The 21158-nt window shown below is 37.3% G+C and overlaps 3 protein-coding genes across 7 annotated transcripts; 1 reads left to right on the top strand and 2 right to left on the bottom strand.

Annotated features, from left to right (window-relative positions):
- Positions 1-174: 174 nt before the first annotated feature.
- Positions 175-3852, bottom strand: LOC311092084 (uncharacterized protein). Of its 4 annotated transcripts, XM_084128396.1 has the most exons (5): positions 3377-3508; positions 3177-3291; positions 1933-2122; positions 1605-1797; positions 175-1180 (listed from the first exon to the last, which is right to left on the bottom strand). In XM_084128396.1, exons 3-5 carry the CDS (start codon positions 2118-2120, stop codon positions 413-415), a joined length of 1149 nt encoding a protein of 382 aa, XP_083984522.1. In that variant the 5' UTR covers positions 2121-2122; positions 3177-3291; positions 3377-3508; the 3' UTR covers positions 175-412. The 4 variants fall into 4 exon arrangements, with proteins under 4 accessions (XP_083984522.1, XP_083984523.1, XP_083984521.1 ...); XM_084128397.1 differs by lacking the exon at positions 3177-3291 and having other exon boundaries at positions 3377-3852; XM_084128395.1 differs by having other exon boundaries at positions 3177-3407.
- Positions 3853-3877: 25 nt separating this feature from the next.
- Positions 3878-8087, top strand: ctsz (cathepsin Z). Its single transcript, XM_084128392.1, has 6 exons — positions 3878-4192; positions 5111-5274; positions 6726-6905; positions 7002-7152; positions 7241-7406; positions 7492-8087. The coding sequence occupies exons 1-6, from the start codon at positions 4074-4076 to the stop codon at positions 7615-7617; spliced, it is 906 nt and encodes a 301-aa protein (XP_083984518.1). The 5' UTR covers positions 3878-4073; the 3' UTR covers positions 7618-8087.
- Positions 8088-9047: 960 nt separating this feature from the next.
- nelfcd (negative elongation factor complex member C/D) lies at positions 9048-16089 on the bottom strand. 2 transcript variants are annotated; one of them, XR_014608202.1, is made up of 15 exons: positions 15923-16089; positions 15337-15449; positions 15147-15256; positions 14762-14871; positions 14343-14450; positions 14092-14244; positions 13860-13990; positions 13605-13770; positions 12187-12321; positions 11939-12078; positions 10993-11107; positions 10758-10853; positions 10518-10658; positions 10286-10408; positions 9048-9365 (listed from the first exon to the last, which is right to left on the bottom strand). XR_014608202.1 is itself a non-coding variant. In XM_084128391.1 (15 exons), the coding sequence occupies exons 1-15, from the start codon at positions 15977-15979 to the stop codon at positions 9331-9333; spliced, it is 1740 nt and encodes a 579-aa protein (XP_083984517.1). In that variant the 5' UTR covers positions 15980-16089; the 3' UTR covers positions 9048-9330. The 2 variants fall into 2 exon arrangements, 1 of the variants encoding a protein (XP_083984517.1); XM_084128391.1 differs by having other exon boundaries at positions 10286-10415.
- Between the last annotated feature and the right edge of the window lie 5069 nt (positions 16090-21158).

Below are 21158 nucleotides of genomic sequence, written 5' to 3'. Positions count from 1 at the left end.
AACATACAATCAATTTATAACCACCAATTAAATTATATTACACACTGAAACATTGATTCATAATCATTAATTAGAAATGTTACTAATATATTTGATGTATTTTTTTCTGATAAATAAGGTTTAATCTCTTCAAAACAAACTAAATGTAAAGTTACTTAAGCTTTTATATTTATGATATGTAGAAAGATGGATTTTATTTGTGCATATGTTTGTGATTAGTATGTGATTGATATATGATTTTTATATTGACATTTAAAAAAATGTTTTGAAAAAAAGTGATATTTAAATGTTAAATAATTTACACTTTAAACTACACCGGACCACTCCTGATAGTCATTATCAGACTGTCTTTATGCTGATTGTATAGAACAGTAATGAGAATAATCAAGAATTTTACATTTCTTCTATGCAATCAGTAGATTTTCTTTTTTCTGCCTTGTGAACTGAACAGAATGCCATGGTCTGGGGGAGAATAAAAGTCAATAGATTCTTCCACAGGTTCCACTTTAAGAGGCAGCTCTGCTTCAGATTTGATTTCAGCCTTCTGAGGAACATCTTCCATCTTTACAACGATGTTCTTGCGAATTGTGACCTGCATGGGTGGCAGAGCAATGAAGCTCTGAATGATGTCTTCTCGTGACGCGCCGGGCTTCACTACGAGCACTGATCTGATGACCTCGTCTTCAATACTTGCCTCCACAACATTTCCTGTTTCTGGTTTAAGAACCAGGTGACCGCTGATCCTCATTATGATGGCAGGGGGTTTATAATGCGTATTGCATGAGAAACAATATACAGTGGGGCTTGACGATGTCACGTCCTTGAGTGTATGTAAACAAGGACAAATGAAGATATTCTTGATGTTTACCCCAGTGATGTCACATTTAATAGTCTCTGTTGGCACGACTTGAACAGCGACTGCTGTACCTTGAGATGGGATGTTGACAATCTGTGTTTTTTTGGTAGTTGAAAGGGATGTTTTGCCCATGAACTTTACCACAGAGACGTTTGTGATGTTGTACCATTCTCCAACAGTAATGTTGTGCTCACACCAGACTGTTAGACTAATGTAGCCTGTGGTATCTGCTACTGTATACTCAGTTCTTGGAAGATACCGTCCATCCCGTACAACACTGTTTCCCTTGCGCACCTCCTGGATAATCTTTGCATTGATGTTGACCTGTGCAATATGCAGAAAAAAAGCGTATAAGTGACATGACACTTTTTTTCATGGTCTGGAGTTATTAAAAAAATACATTCAAATTTCCATTTATAACAAAAATACTTAAACACACCTCTTCAGGTTTTTTACATTTCTGAATTAAATTTAATTTTTTTCATGGGTGATCTAGGTATGAAAATGTAAATCTAGGTGCATGGAGTAACTGTCCCAAGAGACGATGATGAAAAATACAGGGGAAAAAAATCCTTAACATAATCTTTTATACTTGTTTTTTAAAATAATCTTAACAGACTTGCATGAAGCTATTTTGTTGTGATAAAACAAGAAATTACATCAAGAGAGAGGAGCCCTGTGAATGGATATAATACATATCCAAGAATATGTTTAAATTGTAAGATATTAATAATCATAAACTACCTACCTTATTTGATTGTGTATCCAGGTTTAGGGGTTCAGACAGTTGTACACATTGTGGTCTAGCAGACAAGCTGTTAGATGTTTCCCCTCGTTCACGAACGCAGGACATTTTGGAGCTGTGTGTGTAAAACACGCTCGTTTTTCTGCTGGACTCCACAGATGGCTGCACTACGACATCATCTAGAGTAACGAGACTCCTGTACAAAGGTTTTGATGTTTTAGACAGACATTTACAACAAATTTGACTACAGAGGTTAATGGGAGTTGATTTCTTGGCATTTTAGAAACTTTAGAAACATAGGATGCCTTTATTTTTGTGAGCGAAGACTTACCGGGTGGTTTCAGCATTGTGGAAGTGGATGTGATCTTCTGGTCTGAAGGCCACAACCTTGCTACATTCACCTTCATGTTGAAGAATAGCATCAAAATATGGCTTCTTGTTGTCTTTTATAGGGCTCACGTCACAAAGGAAACCCTTGACTTGATTCCTTAATTTTTTGGATGGACTTTGCTCTGCCATGTCTGATCACATGGATAACAGCTGTTACTGTAGTCACTTTTCAAAGTTAAATCGAACTGTTGACAATACAAACATCAAGGACCGTCGGTAGTGGGATGAAAGGGTGTGGCAATAGGGGCCCCCGCTGCCCAGTGGGCGCCACAAAATCCAGCAGTTATACTATATAGGCCCCTGTTGTATGAATAATTCTAATATTTATATTAGTTGTATGCCTGGGATTTAAATTAAAATCACAAAAACATGCAATTGGTTAAATATTTTTCCAAATATTTGCTTCTCTTACCTCCCTAAAAATGGTTTAGTCCGATCTAAAGTAGGCCTATGTGTTAATTATTCAGTCAGTGACAAACATCAGATGGACCCAATAAAATTGTAAGTCCCACCCCAGGTCGTGAACAGAACAAATCATTGTTGAGGCGGCAGTGCCTGAAGTTAACGATGAACTTGGTGGCTACGGATCTAAGCTGACCAGACATGATTATATAATGTTTAATTTATGATATATAAATTAAAATATGCTATATAGCCTATCTACACACACACTCTTAAAAATAAATGTTCCAAAAGAGGGTTTTCACAGCAATGCCACAGTGAACACTTTTTAAAAGAACCGTATTTTCTTTTGAAGAGTCTACCTTTTCCTCTAAAGAAGCTTTTGTGGAATGGAAAGGTTACATGGATGTCAAAAGTTCTTTATGGAACCATTGATGCTAATAAAGAACCTTTGTTTTTAAGAGTTTGTGTAGGCCTATATATATATATATATATATATATATATATATATATATATATATATATATATAACTACTGGAAACTACATTTCTTTTTTTTATTATTATTTTTCTTTCCAAGTTTCTAGTCCTTACCAATGATTATTAATTGTTCCCTTTAAATGGTGTTTACTTCAGACTCGTTATCACTGTCACCGGAACCACAGACACGCATGCAAACACACTGATAACTGACTCAAAAACACCTCTTCTTTAGAGGGATAGAAAAATCAATAATAATAAAAACATACTGATATTTACCATATTCATATATAATATGTTATACCTTTTGTTTGTGTTGTGTTGCATTTTGCAGCCCATGATCATTCAGATCACAGCAAACATACTCGGACGGCGGTAAACCACTTCTCAGATCAATGCATTTGTTTAACTGAAAACAACTGGTGAAAGAGATCTTAATACACTATAGGCTACTACTGACAACTATATTAGTTTATGTAAAAGAATAGCGGAGAATATGCTTACCTGTTCTCACTTGTCTCTTAGGCTACGTTGTAAAAATGAAGCTTGGACTTTGCTCATCTGATGAAATGCAAACATGCTTCATATAATGTTATAATCTTTAAATAGGCTATTAGATGTAGAAGTACACCGCCCAAATAATGATTATTTATTGTATTTTTTAATATTTTTGGACGATTGTTGTTATTGTTAACTAAAACTAAAACTGTTAGAAAATTGTTTTCATTCATTGAAATAAAGCTAAAATAAAATTCAAATAAAGATGAAAAATTAACAATTAACTGAAATAAAATAGGTTTAAATATTAAAATTACTAAAACTGAAATAAAAAATAAATTGAATCTAAATAGATAAATCGAAAAATAACTGTTAAAACAAAATATTGATAAATAATATATTAGTAAATAAATAATACTAACACCGTTAACACAATACATTTTAAAAAATCATGTTGTTTGCCTCAATATCCCAGTTTGTTTGACAAAAATGAGAGAGAGAGAGAGAGAGAGAGAGAGATAGAGAGAGAGAGAGAATATGGTATTTAGAAGCAAGAAAGCGTCTGACATAAACTACTTTTTCGTTAGAAGATGCCCAATAAGAGAGCTAGTTTCGATACTTTCTCCACGCCTCCTGGCAGACACGAAGAATAAAACCGCAGTGCAGACTCATGTGAGGATCATATGACCGCCTGAGATCCAACATGGCTCGCGTACTGCTCTTTTATCTGGTTACTCTGTCGGGTGTTTTCGCCGGACGGTATTTTAATGAGAACGAGCCCTGCTACAGACCCCAGCCGAGGAGAAACCCTCAAGGACTGAAGTATGACAGACCAGCATTTTTCTAAACTTTATCAAACTTACGTTGGATGTGATTTATATGTGATTTAAGAAATCCGACACTAGGGCTGTGTCTCAAAATGTAGTGAGCTGCCTTGTTCAGTCAGGCGACTTGCGAGTAATCCACACTGTAGCCTATATGCTAAATATACTTTGAACAAACCATGCGTGTAGGTTTTAATAGGTTAAGTTACTTCTTTTGAAACCTGTTATAAAAGAGGTAAAATAAATGGTAATAAATGTTCTACGTAATATCTCATGTTGATAAATATGCTAAATAATTGAAGTTATTTCCTGTAACTGTCTTTATGCTAATGTATTTCCTGTTGTGCTTGACTTACAGTTGATGTTATATATATATTTTTTGATCCTGGCTCATATGGGTTATGTTCGGAATAACTGCCACTTTTACTATTTTTGTCAAATATAAAATGTGAATTTTATAGACAACAGCATACTGTATCCCACAATGCAATGCACTCAAATTGACTTTGGATTTCCAGCGTAATGCATGAATCAGTTTTTTCCATTGTTTGGTCATCTCATTTTAATTTTTTGGCTCAATTTTCGCCCAGTGTACTACAGGCGGCTCACGTCATGGCAATTCGGCACATGAAATTATTAAGAGAAAAACACAGCAGAGTGGTGAAAAGGTAGCCATCATGAGACCGTTTGACACCTGTTTCTATTATAATTATAAATGTCATGACCTCAAGGTTCATTTCCGTTTTTTGGTTGTTGACTGAAGAACAGATGGCCTGTTGCATGAGGGTTTTTTGCTGGATTTTCCTACATGGCCCATTGCTGCTTGCTGTGAATGCCCTTTCAGTGTTTTTGTGGTCAGTGAAGAATACACAGTATACGTAGATGGCTTAACAATGGTTTTTCTTGTATTCTTCAGGACTGGACCACGCCCTTATGAATATATGAATTTAAAAGACATCCCTAAAGTATGGGACTGGAGAAACATAAACGGAGTCAACTTCGTCAGCACCACACGCAACCAACACATACCCCAGTACTGCGGCTCATGCTGGGCACACGGAAGTACTAGTGCGTTTGCAGGTGAGGGAAAATGTTGTTAAAAATGTTAAGAGGCAGTTCAACCAGGTTTGTGTGTGTGTGTGTATCAAAAGAGGTTCAAGAAGGGGTGCTCAACCAACTAAAAAGGAGGTAAAACTAAAAATTGATTGGAGAAAAGGTGCAGCACTCACTAGAGGAATAAACTAAACCTTTATTAGTTAAATTAGTTTATTAGGTGATTTGTTCCAGTTTCTGTTATTCTGGTTGAAAGTCTCTTCAATCCTGATTGCTATCACTAAGATAAGTGGTCTTAATGTATTTATATGCAAATATATCGTATACCTCTGCACACCTGCTCGCGCAGACATCACTAGTCATCAGCGCGTTTCATGATGTGCAGAGTTAGACGGACTGGAATGTCCGTTACCTGTCTTTAACCTGTTTTACCTGTTTTTAACAAAAAAAGTCCAATATGTCTTGGCTGTTTTTTCCCCACGAAAAACCACAGAACATCACCAGCCCTATTATAGCCTCATAATTCAAACAACCCTATTTTAGCCACATTCAGGAAAAGCACAGAATGACATAGGGGTGATCGTAAAGAAATTAAGAGGTTGTTTAATCATTAAAAGTGCAATGGCCTGGATATGTCATGTGCAATTTTATTTTTTTCTGTCTACCACCTGACTCTCATGTGATCTGCAGTTACGATCTAAAGGTGTTTTCCTGACCTACAAGTTTCTGCATGTTTGAGATGAACCAATTCAGCATATTTGTGAACATGATACTTCCTCTTAATCTTTACTTTTAAAGCTTTACTGACACTTTCTGCAAATAGTGTGAAGTACATGTTAGATGAACTATTATATATTAACCAACCATCAATATTAGGTAGGATGACATCATCTATTTTGTACGGAGCTCCGCACGTCAAGCTGGGAAAAAATATATCGAATTAAGAATTCATTCTCTTGTTTTATTAATTCGATCCCTCGTTTTATTAAACCGTGGCCACAAATTAACAATTTGTTTCCTTATTTTACTAAATCCTGGCCATGTTGTAATAATTTGATACCTTGTTTTACTTAAATCAAAATAAGAGAATGAATTAGAACAACGTGGCCATGATTTACTAAAATGAGGGAACTAATCTATAAATTGTGGGAATGAATTTTTTATTTGTGGCTACGATTTGACTAAATTGAGGGAACAAATTAGTAAATCATGGCCATGAAATACTAAAACAAGGGAATGAATTCTTAATCCGTGGCCACAATATTTATATATATATTTTTGTCCACGTCATGTGCGGGGCTCCATAATTTTGGTAACAGCCTTGGAAAAAAAAAAATGCAATAAATAAAATAGTCATATATTTAAAAACATGTATACATATTTTCTAAAGGTGAAAATACAGTTGTTGGTTTTTTTACTGGTTTTTTTTGTCAGCCTATGTGACTTTATTTATTTATTTATTTATTTATTTATTTTAGATCGTATCAACATCAAGCGGAAAGCGGCATGGCCATCTGCCTATCTCTCTGTCCAGAACGTGATTGACTGTGGCGGCGCAGGTTCCTGCTATGGTGGAGATCATTCTGGCGTGTGGGAATATGCAAACACTAATGGCATTCCTGATGAAACCTGCAACAACTACCAGGCCAAGGATCAGGGTAAAAAAGTTGTCTGGTTGAGCATCTTGCTAAATTGGATATGCAGTCAGTGCTTGCAGTTATAATTTAATGTGCATTTCTGTTTTGTTTTTTCAGATTGTAACGTCTTTAATCAGTGTGGAACCTGCACAACCTTTGGCGTGTGCAATGTTGTAAAGAACTTCACTCTCTGGAAAGTTGGAGACTATGGCTCAGTCAGTGGGCTGGACAAGATGAAAGCTGAGATCTATTCTGGAGGACCCATCAGGTATACAGACTGTATTTGTACGATTAGGTTTTATATTTGAACCAACATTAGGAGATTTTTTTAACACATTGACACTTTGCCTTTGTAGTTGTGGGATCATGGCAACAGAAAAGCTTGATGCATACACTGGTGGCTTGTATTCTGAGTACGTACAGGATCCCGGTATAAACCACATCGTATCGGTTGCTGGTTGGGGCGTTGACGAGAGTGGAGTGGAGTACTGGGTCGTCCGTAATTCTTGGGGAGAGCCATGGGTAAGCAAAACCTGAGAAGTTATGCTGGTGAATCCCTCACACAAGTTTAGATGTTGAATGTATGTCCTGCTCTTTTGTTATTTAGGGAGAGAAAGGCTGGCTCAGAATTGTCACCAGTGCATACAAGGGCGGCAGTGGGAGCCAGTACAATCTCGCCATCGAAGAGGACTGCATGTACGGAGACCCCATCCTACCCAAGAACTACCTGTAGATGCCTGTGACGTGCTTTTCATAGAGACAGTGCAGTCTTCTATCAGTCCAAACTTGCCAAATTTTAAAGGGCATTTGTATCCAGGGCAAGAATGATTTTCTGATGCTGCCCAAGATCAGTTGCAGAGGTTTTAATAGTTTTTAATGAAGATCTCAGGAATGATTTATCAGAAATTGTACAGATTTGTTCTTGTAATTCTGCATTTGTTGGCCTCCTTTTTTTAAATGGTTTTCTACACCACTTAATGAACACAAAGGGAAAAGCAATCCATTGTTGTTTTTTTATACTAGGACATTTCAGGATGTTTTTAATGGCCGAATGATCATCTAATGACTTGTGTGCCGATACGTGCCTAAGTTTTGGGGTTTGCAATAGTGTTTTAAAAGCGAAAGTACAGTTTGCTTCTTTTTTTGATTAGAATTTTGCTTTCAGTCACACTCAATAAAAGTCTTATCAGGTTTTACTCCAAATGTGTACATTTGCTCTTTATTTCATGTTATCCTTTCCACAGTGTACTTTAGAAGCTAAATCTAACCAATCATTTAAAACTGGGTATGCTTAAAAACACATTTAAACAGCACAAAATATATGCCGTTTGCTGTGGTGGATCGATTTGATCCGTGATCTACCTCTAGGGCCTCAATTATCCAGACTAGATCAACCTGGATCAAATTAGTGCGATTGCGTGAACTTCAATTACCTTTTATGAAACCGCTTTAGCCCCGCCTTATTTGTTGGGTTCATTCAAGTCAGATGTTGGAGATTAATCCCCGCTTTTCTTAGCGTCTTTTATAAAACAGGCCTCAGGTCAACTCACCAACATCTAAACTGTCTGTTTTCATTGCCAGTTCGCACACCAGTATAACTCATCAGTTAGTACAGCAGCCAAGGGCCACACCTTTAGTTTTAAGAAATGCTTTGGACCTTTGATTCAAGATTAGAATCTGAATCTGATGAGAACTTTAAATTGCAATAGCCCTTTATTCTGTTAAATCGAGTTAGTTTGGGAATGTTTTGAAGAAACACAACAGTAAAGCTGCCCCTCAAAGTAATAGTCATTTACATCAAATAAATATGGTATCTACCTTTACTATAGGAATATGTGAACTGTATATACAAGCCACTGTACATAGTGAAGTAAAGTGCAAGAGAAGCTTGAGGAGCTGTTTGCATTTGAAATGATGACACTTATAGACTTTAAACATGATTGTATTAAGGTGGCATGAAACAGAAGTTATAGTCTTATATGTTGTGACATATATCCGAGTGAAACGGCTTCTTGAACAAGAACAAATATAGGACGGGACGATTTTGTCCATGGAAAACTTATTTTGATAAAAGATTATGAAGGCACATGAATTAAAAAATAATAATTATGTGCACAGATAAATAATTTATAATAAATACTAGAATGTTCCAAAAAAAGTGTGTCAATTTTGATTTCATGGTGACTTTAATATAAAAAAAAACAACTCAATATACAAAAAGGAAAACCAACATCACAACTTGTTTAAAAGCAAAATAGAGGCTCTAAGAGTTATGACCTCAATACACACATTCAAAGTTCAGCATTCATGTCAATATTTTGAGAACAAAATATTTTGGTCAAGACAAAAGTTATGTACACTGAAATGGGCTGTCCGTCCATGAAGAGTGCTCCGGTCTGAGTGGATCCTTTCCTTTTCAAACGTCCCACCAATTTCTAATGTGGTTTTAGTTCATCATGATAAAGTTGGATTTGCAGTGAGCTACAACACAAAATTACAGATTAATAAGAAAGTACTGTATGTGTAAATCTGCATAATTGTGAATTGCATGCAAGTCATGGTTCTTCACGATCAGTTCCTGGAGGGCCATTGTCCAGCATAGATTAGATCCAACCCTAGTTAAACACACCTGAACCAGCTAATCAAGGTCTTCAGGGTTACTAGAAACTCCAGTTTTGGATCTGGTTGGAGCTACACTCTGCAGGACAGGAGCAGTTTGATGAATTTATGCCCCCTTAACCCTTTCCCTGCCATTGACGGAATTTTCCGTCATTTATTACACAACCGGCAATCCATGTTTTCCATGTTCATATGGTAGGGGTCGCTATTAATCTCCGGATCAAAACACAGGCGGAGAAACAGAAACAAGCGATAGAAGCATCGCTTATGCACAATCATCAAACGTGATCATCAAACATTCAACATCATATAAATCAATAATGTTACTGAATCCACAAAGAGATACAGGACTAAAGCTTTGGGGGTGTTGATGGAGGCGATTTACTCCATACTCCATCCATCGTTCTGAATCTAATCCGGACAAAGTCTTTGACAAAAACGTGATTTTCTCTTTTTGTTCAAAATGTTGCTTTTTTAATGAAACTTATCCACATTCAAGTGTTGATAAAAAAAGAATGCATGAAGATAGAATAAAACGTTTTTTTTTTTTGTTTAAAAGCAGTGGCTCTGTTCTTTCTTCTGATATATTGCATGTTCAGATATTCATAAAAAAAAATATTCTGGGGCCTGGAGGCCATGACATTTTTGTGAAAACGATCAAAAATGCTGGCGCTGGCTAGCAACTTTTTTAAAAGGTACTTCCTCAAAAAAAAAATCAATCATGGTTCATTCAAATCTCATGAATTATATTTTTGTTTTTTAAATAAAACTGGACAACTCACCAATGAACTCCGCTACAGGGTCATGTTCTCCCTCTGTGCGGATTGTTCCCGCTATGCTGTCGTTTTCTAGGATGGGCAAAAACAGCTGGACAAAGTCTGAGGTGTATGGAGGTGTTATCACATCTAGAACCTGTCCAAATTGAAAGCGGGACAGGAAGACTTTAGAGAACCAAGCTCAGACGTGAATAAAGCACACAATATGCATTCTATTAAGAAATGACCTGAGCTTCACCTCTGTAACAAAATATCTAATGAGTGAAATATCTGTGTTGAGCTTCTCCAGACATTTGCGGATGTAGCTGACCACTGGAAGAACATAACCTCGACTCAAGAGGTGAACCATACGGTCCAGTAAGGTCTTCTTGAGCTCCATCTGAAATTACAGTCAGAATTTAGCTATGAATTTAAGCACTGGAGGTGGAAATAAAAGTACTTTTGATTTTGTAGTTTTTGCAGCCTGTCTCTTACAAACCTGCTCCATGACATCAAGCTGCGAGTGCTCTGTCTCAAACAGTTTGATGAGCAACTGCAACACCTGAGGATGGAGGAGCGGATGGCATGTGCTGATCTGAGAAATAAAGACAAATTTATTCTTAAAATATGGCGAATCAGTATCTTCATAATAATGGTTTGGGTAGTGACCAGTCGGTATCTTGTTGGTATGTTTGACCCCACATACAATAGTTTGACATTGAGGTTAGGGTTACCTCATCCAGCAGTGCTAGATGGACAGGAGTGTGGTCTGTCTGTAACTGAAAGTAACGAGGCTCAGACACCGTCCAGTCGACCCACTTCAGCACTCCCATAGCTACCACTGAAAACCTGCACACAAATACAGAAATATCAACTGTTTAGGCCTGGTTTCACAGACAGAGCTTAGATTAAGTCAGGATTAGCCCTTAGTTCAATTAGGACATTTAAGTTGCTTTCAGTAAAGACAGCTCAAACATGCATTTTAGTCTGGGACTAGGTATAAGCCTTGTCTTTGAAACTGGAGGTATATGTTATAAGTACACTACCATTCAAAAGTTTTGGATCAGTAAGATTTTTTTAAAGCAAAGACACATTAACTTAATCAAAAGTGACAGTAAAGACACATATATTGTTACAATATAAAGAGACTTTCAAAAACATTTCAAAAATATGATTGACCCCAAACTTTTAAACGGTAATGCATATCACACCATAGAACATGTACACATATGCAGACGATATCAAGTGTGGTCACAATTAACAGCACTGAAGGTCATAGGTGCAATTACACTGTGCAAAAATTCTGCATCTGGGGAGATTATACAGCTTGATTTGGGTTTCACGTGCACAAACATTAAAGGGATAGTTCTCCCAAAAATGAAAATTCTGTCATCATTTACTCACCCTCACATTCTTTCTTCTGCTGAACACAGAAGATATTTTGAAGAAGGTTGGAAATCAAACAGTTGATGGATCTCAATTACTTCCATAGCATTTTCTTTCCATACTATGGAAGTAAATGGGGTCCATCAACTGTTGGCCTTCAAAATATCTTCTTTTATGTTCAGCAGAAGACAGAAATTCATACTGGTTTGGAACAACGTGAGGGTGAGTAAACGATGACAGAATTTTCCTTTTTGGGTGAACTATCCCTTTGAAGATAAATGTGTTTGTACATACCTTATGCACTGGTATAATGTGCTGAGTTCTGCTACTAGCTCAGTAGCTCCCTTGTTTTCATTGCAGCAAAGATTATGAACCGTCTCAATGGCCTTTGAGGTGGACTTCAACTCATCCTTATTTATATTCACACGCTTGTTCTAGAAATAAGAGTCAGTTTATGGAATTAACCACAACATTTCTGGAAAACAAAAGGACTGACAATTAAGTCTTTAAATATATGTAAAAAGTGTGTATTTATTACACACCTTTTTCCATGTTTCCACAACACTAGCGGCGTACGCTAAGATGTGGATGTATTTGTGCTTGTGGTCTTGGTTGATTTTAGCTCCGGGTTTAAATAGCGATAGCATGAACAGATCCAAGAAGGCAGGAACTCTGATCTACATGTTGAGAAGAGCAGTTTAGTTCACATTGATTTAGTCAATACACTTTTCTATAGGTTTTCGTCAAAGATAGGAACAAAGTGTTAGAAATATAGCAGATTTGTGTGCATTTTAAAACTTAAAGGGATAGTTCACCCAAAAATTTAAATTCTGCCATCATTTACTCACCCTCATGTCACTCCAAATCCATAAGACTTACATTCATCTTTGGAAGACAAATGAAGATGTTTTCAATGGAATCTGAGTTATTTCTGTCCCTCCATTGAAAGTGAGCGGTTTAATCCAAGTCTTCTGAAGAGACACAATTGCTTTATATGATAAACAGATTGAATTTAGGCTTTTATTCACATATAAACACATTTGGTAAACGAAAGCTCAAGCATGCTTGCATGACAAGCACGTACGGTTGAGCTTCAGTTTACCGTATTTGAGTGCTCTATGTACGTTCGCTGATCAATGTGAATATAAGACTAAATTAAATCTGTTCATCATGAAAAGTGATGTCTCTTCAGAAGACTTTGACTAAACTGCTCGATTCATATGGATTTCTTTTACGATCTCTTTATGAACATTTTGAACCGTCAGAGGTTTGGGTTCATTTGAATAGACTTTAAATGGAGGGACAGAAATCATCAAAAAGATTAATTTGTATTTCAAAGAAAAACAAAAGTCTTATGGGTTTGGAACGACATGAGGGTGAGTAATTAATGACAGAGTTTTCATTTTTGGGTGAACTATCCTTTTAAACATACAATGGGTAAGAATAAGAAGTGTTAAGGATTAAGGCCACGTTCACACCAAGAACGATAACTATAAAGATATAGTTCTAAAAATCGTTCTCAATATTAAAGAACAGCAGAGTTCACACCACAGCTATGATGATAACGGCACAGAGAAACTACACTATATCGTTGGAATCACTTACAGACCGATTTTATCCAGCAGATGAACGCTAAAAACATTGTCAAACAATCAGAATACATCCTGCTGTAACAAGCTCAAGCATTTAAAGAGGCAGACAAGCACAAGCTTAGAATAAACAGAACGATAACATCCGCTTGTGTGGACCCCACTATAGTTATCTTTATACTTCTCGTTTTTGGTGTGAACGGGCTTTTATTCTTCTCTGCATTTCTCCTTTGCTCTTGCTTGTTTCCTAATCTAGCTTTCTGATAAACCTGGCATTGTATACTATAAATATTGTTGGCTTATGTTTCTCTGTTGTAAGTCACTTTGGATAAAAGCATCTGCTAAATGCATAAATGTAAACAGATTCTGACCAGCTCTACAGGAGGTGGATCCATGCTACTGAACATCTTGAATAGGACCGTGATGTCGGCTGGGTTCAGAGCCCCTTTGGACAGCATGGCACCAAGAGCCTGGCATGCACGAGGGTATGCAGCAGCTGTGCCCAGCGCTAATGTGATCTGACTGGCATCATGCCCCCTAGACATAATAATAACAATGTTATTGATTTGTTTGCTAACTAGAAGATCAATAAGGCAGATCAAACAACTTTTTCTACACAAATGCACCTCTCATGGGCAAATTTCTGTACTTCCTGTCCAATTCGCCGCATTGCAGAGCCGCCCTGCTCCTCCTGAGCGAGGATGGACATCATAGCCTGAGCAAACAAGTATGTGTGCTCACCATGACACACCATCTTCTGCTCAAATCACACACAAAAATGAGATCTGATTATAAAAATGCAATCATGAGCATATACAGTGGCCTTAAAATAAAATAAAAAGAGTTTGCAATGCGCACAGCGAATTCAGGCAGGTTTTTCTCCAGGTTCTGCTCTCCTCCATCCAGTAGTGTGGCGAGAGAAGTTCGTAGGACTCTGGAGAAAACCTCCAACTGTTGGCAGGCTGTGGATACGCTTGTGATCTCTCCTTGGTATCCTGCATCTGAAATCAACTGCGCACAACATACACAAACAAGAAATGTAATACCACATAAACTGATTCCAGCAATCTGAACATCTTTGACTCAGTTCAGCTCATTTCTTTTTTTACCTTGACAGTAAAGTTGAGCATCAGACAGTCTGGATGAGCCTCAGCCAGTTTGTAGAATAGATCTCTCCATGTTGTGTGTGCTATCATCTGCTCCAGCCATGCTGGTGTCTTAACAGAGACAAACACTGCATTCATTAGCCTGAACAACTCAATTAAACGTTACGATGAAACAGAAATAGCCACAAATCTTTTCTTCAGTGCGTATAATAATGGATAATAAAAAAAGTAGGGCAGGGACATGGACTCATGCATTGGTCGTTGATTGGATTTTGAGATGTGGCCGTTACTGAATCATTCACAATAAGATGCATTTACAAAATAGATATGGTGAATTTACATGTCCTGTCATCTTTAATGTGAACACAAATGTCTGACTAGTGTTTTTGGAAATACAGTAACTAAAATTAAAAACCGCTCACCTCTCCCTCAACAGTGAAGATAGAATCAGCTTTCTGAGGGTCAAAGTGTTTGATCAATAGACTCTTTAAATGATTCTCTACACGCTCCTGCACCTGCGCGGGCTCCACACCTGCAAAGGAGACACAGTGTTTAGAGATGCTGACAGCTTTTTTATAATAGGTGTGACTTCTCAATTCTCAAACTGTTCACACCGTTTCAATTTAATCAGCTACTTTTCTTTCCCGCCTTAGCGTTGAACATCACCTGTAACCATGGTGACAGTGTCACACGTCCAATCAAAGCGCGAGTTCATCCGTTAATTTACCGACCGACAACGACAGAGGTGTGTAGAAATTTAAGTATAAACGCATTTATATTGAATAATTGGGCAACATATTGACTGACCCATCTGGATGAGCCACTCCGCCAGTAGATTGACCGTCTGTGCAACAGCAGAGTAGTTCTCTGAGAGCAGCTGGATCACATGCTCAGGTGAACCTCCTGCCTGGAAATACCTGCGCAGACAGGGACACAAACACAGCTGCACTCAGCTTTATCCATGGAAATCACCCCTCTCTCCATTTGGTTGACTTACGTTTTCAGGGTGTTAAACACGGTGGGCTCCATTATGTAGTCTCTGCTGGAGAATTTTTGCAGACACTCCTCCTGAACTTTTCCATCAGTCTCAGCATCCGCGTATCCATCCTCCTGAAGCGATAGAAAGCTGTTAAGCATATTTTAGTGGCTAAAAAAGCTATTTAACGAGATTTTAATTGTTCAAATTATCATAATCACATGTGCATATTACAATCCAACATATTAACTATTGTTACTGAAATATTAGGCTACATTTAAGTTAATCATCTGGATTACTATTGTGTTTACGGACATCTACGACAGCTCTAGCAATTTTTGTTGTTGTTGGGCGGTACCATAGTAATACCTCGTTTTGTCCATGTAAGTTTACTTTTTTTTAATTTGGCATCATGGTAGAATTGGGATTTTTAACGTACCACGTTATTTGAACTAAGAGTTCGATATAAATAATGATATAAGAAAATGGTCAACAAGGTACAACCACAGTATTTAGTAAGCGTATGAAAAGCAAGTCTTGATTTTAAAGTAAGTTAGTAGTTAGGATATCAGATTATAATTCTAATATCTTGGTGTGTCTAAACTACCATGTTGCCGTCGTGACCCTCCCATTCTCCAACATTGCCGTAGTATTCTTCGTCCATGAAGAGAAATAAATGGAATTATTTTAAACAGAAAAGCGACTGTTTACAAAATACGAACGAGAACACCGACCGGCGCGTGTATAATACGTAATTTGATAACGGAGTAGAGCGCCGCCTGCAGGGCTGGCGGAGACTTCAAACTGCGATAAGGGACAGTTCATAGAATAGGCGACTAAGCCATTAACAATCTAAAATGGGAGGTACTAAATATTTATAAATAATATTATTTTATTCCTAAATATGTTTTTTTGAAATACAATAACAATCAATGTCATTATTAAGGTGTAATTATTGCCAGATCCGCTGCTGAAGGGACACTAGACCGGCCTTGTCACGTGGTATTTGTTACTTTTTTCAGCGCTGTTTCGACGTCGCAATTTATTACAGGTTAATGACGTTTTTTGAGTTTTCTGAGGCAGATTTAGGGTGATTAGAATTTATGCAAGTGATAGATTAAAACTTTTATTTATAACAATACTTATCCATGTTTAAATGTCACCTTAGGTTTTGAATGCGACCAAAGCGTCAAAAGTTATGAAACGTGTGTCGCCCAGTGGGGGTGTTGTAAACTCCTAAACTGTCAGAAGAGCCATTTTGAGCGCTGGTTGAAATCATTCTGCTCACACAAAACAATGGAAACTATAGTCAAAAGTCAAGTTTAGAGCCAAATGTTATACACACTCTGTGTTTATGGTATAGAGAAACTTGCGGCGGGATTAAACTGTATTCTAAATGACAATTATTAAAAATACTCAAACAATATACAATAATCAACTAATTTTTAAGCCAGTTTAATGTAATTTAAGTTGAAACGACTTAAACATCCAAGTTTTACAGTGTCTGCTCAATCAAAAATATTAATTAAATGGGATTTTTATGAGTTTATATAATAATTTCAACTAATTGTTTTGGTTAAAAAAAAAGGATTGAAGGATGTTCTACTGCGTTATATTATACTCATATGTACTGTTCTTCATATCAGATGTAGTCGACATCTCTCCGGCAGATGGCTCTGAATGAATCTGAGTGTCGAGAAACACATTCAGTCCAGTAGGTGTCCATGCAGTCCATGTCGAGCTGAGAGTGGCAAAGGCTGAATAAAAGCTTCCCAGTCCCTACAAAAAGGCATGGGCTCTACACTGTAGTAATCAAACTTCAATAAAAATTAAATGTCAGATTTAGATCTAAAATAACCAGCATTGAAATGTCTAGTGTCATGAACTTAAGATATGCATTAGGCCCTTAATACTTAATCTAATATTATTATTTTAAAACAATAATAATAAATGACAATGGCTAAGACTTGTAGAACCCCAGATCTTCTGTCAAGAATAATTGTTCAGATTCATTTTGTTTTAATAATGTTTGTAAAATGATCAGCTAAATAAAGCTAGTTTAGGCTGTTAATACTCTGTAAAATCTAATTCTGCATGGATTTTAATGAGATGATCTGAAAATCTAAATAACATTCATGAGTTGCATATGGCTATTGTGTGGTGTGTAACACTTCTCTGATGTCTATGGCTGGTCGCTGACATCAGTTAATACATTAAAAATAGCTTATGTTGCTCTGGTTTAAAGATCTAATAACATATAATATATAAAGAGTCTAATAACATATAAACTAAGCAGAATCTGGGAACTCAGCGGTTGATGATGCATTACTACAAACCATCTGCAAGATGGGAACTTTAAAACAACAGTAAAATTAATGTTCTTCCAGTCTACTTTTTCTGTTTTTCGAAGTGAACCACTTTTATAGACTCTGGGAACAGACAATAACATAGGCTTCTTAATTTCTTCTAAAGGTGATGGAAGATGTATCTAGAAAATTTGCTTGGTGAATGTATTAAAAAAAAAAAATGATGTAGAAGTTTCTGTCATGATTAACCACGTGACTGCCTGCGAGACATAGGGTGAGTGCAGGTTAAGAACTAGATGATTTCCAAAATCATAAACGCAATGCATAGTGCCACTGAAACCATCAGTTTGCAAATGATAAGTTCATTTTGCCTCTTTAGAAACATGTAGCAAATGGTATATTAGACCTTTAAGAACCACCATCACTGTAAGAGCAACTACATTATCCTTTATAGTTTGATTTGGGCCAAAAAACAGAGTTAGCCTTGTGAAAAGAGTGTGTGCATGTGTGTGTCACTCAGACAGTGTTACACTCTTCTTTTACTGCTGTAATTTGAATCTTTGTACAAAATGTACAGTAAGTGTGAGACATGGAAAAAAGCAACATATACACTGAAAACACTTCTATAGAGTCAGGCAAGGGGGCGTTTGGTATTCAAATCTCACTCACTTATTGCTGCAGCGAGTCTGAATTAGAAAATAAAATACAAAAACAAAAAAGTAAACATACTAAAATGTCATAGCTTAATATCTCCCCCCCCCCCCACCCCATCCCATGTCCGTAACATTATATGAGATAGATAACACCTGTACCACATTTTGCAGAAAAAACAACCGGATCAGACCGGTTCGACATTAGAGTTTTTGATTCAAATTATGGCGTTTTGGGAAAAAAGTATAAAATGACAAATAAATAAAACAAAAATAAATACTTTGTGTAACAAAGTGGACCATTAGAGCACCAAAAGGTGGCCCCTGCTTTCATGTGATTGGATAGCAGGACAGGAAGTGTGGTACAGAGAGGGTTACGATTGGTCATTGTCTGGTGATGGGCGGCCTCTTTTTTTTGTTAGTATGTCAGTTTGTAGAGCAGCTTTTTTTCTTTTCTTTTCTTTTTTTTTTTTTTTATAAAGAAATAAACATGAATACCATGGGAGGGGGATATGAACCCAATATCTGACTGTGCAGCTATCAAAACAATTTGTACACTTAATACATTGACAGATTTGCTGTCTTTTTCACTCTTTTTAGCAAAGGAATTTGGTTTTTGACGAAGAGACAAGCAATGTTTTTGCATTTGGATTATTTTCTCCTTCAGAGTTAAAGCTAAAAAAAAAAAAAAAGAAGAAGAAAAAAGCCCCACACCCTGCCTCTAAAATGTTGACTATTGTTGTAGCCCAAAGAAAAGGCAAAGAAAACCTGTAAAAAGCAAACAAATATATATAAATAATATATTTACACATAAATATATATATTTATATATACTGTATATAATGTTTCTTGCTTTATACTACACAGCATCAGGCATTTCGTCTTGATTCCTAAAATATAAACCAGAGGCAGGTTAAACGAATGAATATAAAAAAACAGAGGGGGAAGGGGGACGTGACAGACAGCAGCTCGCCCCAAACTCCACTGATAAGCAGTGCTAGTAAAAGTTGCGCTCGGTCGTCGATCTGACACCGGCGTTGCATTTTTTTTTCTTTTCGTTCTAGAGTTGTACGGGGAGGCCGGTTCTAGACCGGCACAAGGAGGGGCGGGGAGGCAACATCCACCCAGAGTCTGATGAGCAAACAGGCAATCGGGGAGGGGGGGTTGGGGGGGCAGAGTTGAAGGGAATCGACAGAGGCAGGGCAGAGCCAAACAGCGCAATGAAACATATCTTACTTACATCTTAGCTCATTTTACACGTACAGTCGTGATCAAGGCACAGGGAGCTTCTACAAGTTACTTTTTTTCTTCAATAAAGTTGTACAAAATAATACATTTTACAGTCTGTACAAGAATAATGATCCAGCAGAGAAATCAAAAGACAGACCAAAAGCCAGGCTAAAGGGGAGGAGAGGAAGTTGGAGGGGAGGAAGGGGGAGAGAGAGAGAGAGCGAGAGAGAGAGAGAAAGAGAAAGAGAGAGAGAGAGAGAGAGAGAGAGAGAGAGAGAGAGAGACTAGTCCATCCGTTAGACATCCTTCTTGAGTCTCGCGTCATAACTCTGTCTTACCCTCGGTCTGATGAAGTCCCCACGTGTCAGTGTACAAGATTTTTTGCAGCAGGGAGGAGACAGACAGAGAGAAAGATAAAGGGAGGAGGGAAAGAGAGAGAGAGAGAGAGAGAGAGAGAGAGAGAGAGAGAGAGAGAGAGAGAGAGAGAGAGAGAGAGAGAGAGAGAGAGAGAGAGAGAGGAATGATACTCTGAAAACAGGAGAGAGCAACCGAGAAAACTGGAGGTTTAAAATGGTGCATATTAGCACACACAAACTGGGTAAACTAACAAACAGAAAAAGGTTGTATTATTACATACATATAAATTATATATATATATATATATATATATATATATATATATATATATATATATATATATATATATATGAGTTTGGATTTTTTTGCACTGCGTTTAGTTCACTGTTCTGCATGAATCTGGCATTGCATGCGCTCGCCTCTCCTGCGATGTATCTAGAGAAGCAAGCCATGTGATGGGTCTTGTGTTCAAGTCATTCTCCGCTCCACACGCAAAGCAACCTGGGGCAGTAAATGCTCCAAACCCTCCATTTTTGTTGGAGAAAAAAAAGAAGACATTTTGCTCTACATTCTGTTTTTTGTTTGTTTGTTTGTTTTTTTAAACGTACGGTCCGTCGTTTTGCTCTCAACCAGTGGGATCTCTCCACCTTTGGGGTGGGATGGGGTGTTGGGAAAGGGAAAATGGGGAAAAGTTGAGAGGGACACGCCAGGCTTGCACAGGCACTAAACGTTCAACAGGACCAAAACGGTGGAGGATAAGAATAGCGTGTGTATGTCTTGTGCGTGTGCATCAATATACGTAACGTGTGTTTAGGCATATGATCGGAAAAAAGACAAGTTTGACGTGTAACATACATAGGACTGCGGGTCAGGAGTTTAGCTGGACGCATGTCTGTATGTGTACGAAATGGCTTCCTTGTCCTGAGCAGTCCTGGACAGTTTTTTTTCTTCCCTCTTTTCTCCCCCCCTCCCTTCTCCCTCTCACATGTTTTGTTTTCCTCTCTCTCTTTTATTAACATTGGTAGTCCTTGGCTGTGTTAACAAGTCTTTTTGCCAAATATCACAGCCACGCTTTCATCAGTAACACAGTGCATCCCCTTGCCCCAGCCCCTAGTCACTCAGGATGGAGAAAGGCCATGTGTGTGTGTGTGTCTGTATGTATACATATATGAATATATATACATACACAGGTGTGTGTGTGTGTGTGTGTGTGTGTGTATGTATGTGTGTGTGTATATATATATATATATATATATATATATATATATATATATATATATATATATATATGTGTATATAT

The sequence above is a fragment of the Abramis brama genome (assembly GCF_963993115.1).
Source record: "Abramis brama genome assembly, chromosome: 11".
NCBI lineage: Eukaryota > Metazoa > Chordata > Actinopteri > Cypriniformes > Leuciscidae > Abramis > Abramis brama.
Note: the sequence above shows the minus strand (reverse complement) of the source record. Positions and strands in the feature narration are given on the sequence as shown.

What these genes read in the sequence shown, in the direction of transcription:
- LOC311092084 (XM_084128397.1), bottom strand. Translation starts at nt 2,120, where the DNA reads ATGGCAGAGCAAAGTCCATCCAAAAAATTAAGGAATCAAGTCAAGGGT. An exon ending in CACAATGCTGAAACCACCCG is followed by an intron (nt 1,798 to 1,932) that starts GTAAGTCTTCGC and finishes ACCTTTGTACAG; the next exon opens with GAGTCTCGTTACTCTAGATG. An exon ending in TGGATACACAATCAAATAAG is followed by an intron (nt 1,181 to 1,604) that starts GTAGGTAGTTTA and finishes CATATTGCACAG; the next exon opens with GTCAACATCAATGCAAAGAT.
- ctsz (XM_084128392.1), top strand. Translation starts at nt 4,074, where the DNA reads ATGGCTCGCGTACTGCTCTTTTATCTGGTTACTCTGTCGGGTGTTTTC. An exon ending in AAGTACTAGTGCGTTTGCAG is followed by an intron (nt 5,275 to 6,725) that starts GTGAGGGAAAAT and finishes TATTTATTTTAG; the next exon opens with ATCGTATCAACATCAAGCGG. An exon ending in CTACCAGGCCAAGGATCAGG is followed by an intron (nt 6,906 to 7,001) that starts GTAAAAAAGTTG and finishes TTGTTTTTTCAG; the next exon opens with ATTGTAACGTCTTTAATCAG.
- nelfcd (XM_084128391.1), bottom strand. Translation starts at nt 15,979, where the DNA reads ATGGACGAAGAATACTACGGCAATGTTGGAGAATGGGAGGGTCACGAC. An exon ending in GGAGTGGCTCATCCAGATGG is followed by an intron (nt 14,872 to 15,146) that starts GTCAGTCAATAT and finishes TCTCCTTTGCAG; the next exon opens with GTGTGGAGCCCGCGCAGGTG. An exon ending in ACATTATACCAGTGCATAAG is followed by an intron (nt 11,108 to 11,938) that starts GTATGTACAAAC and finishes ATTTGTGTGCAG; the next exon opens with GTTTTCAGTGGTAGCTATGG.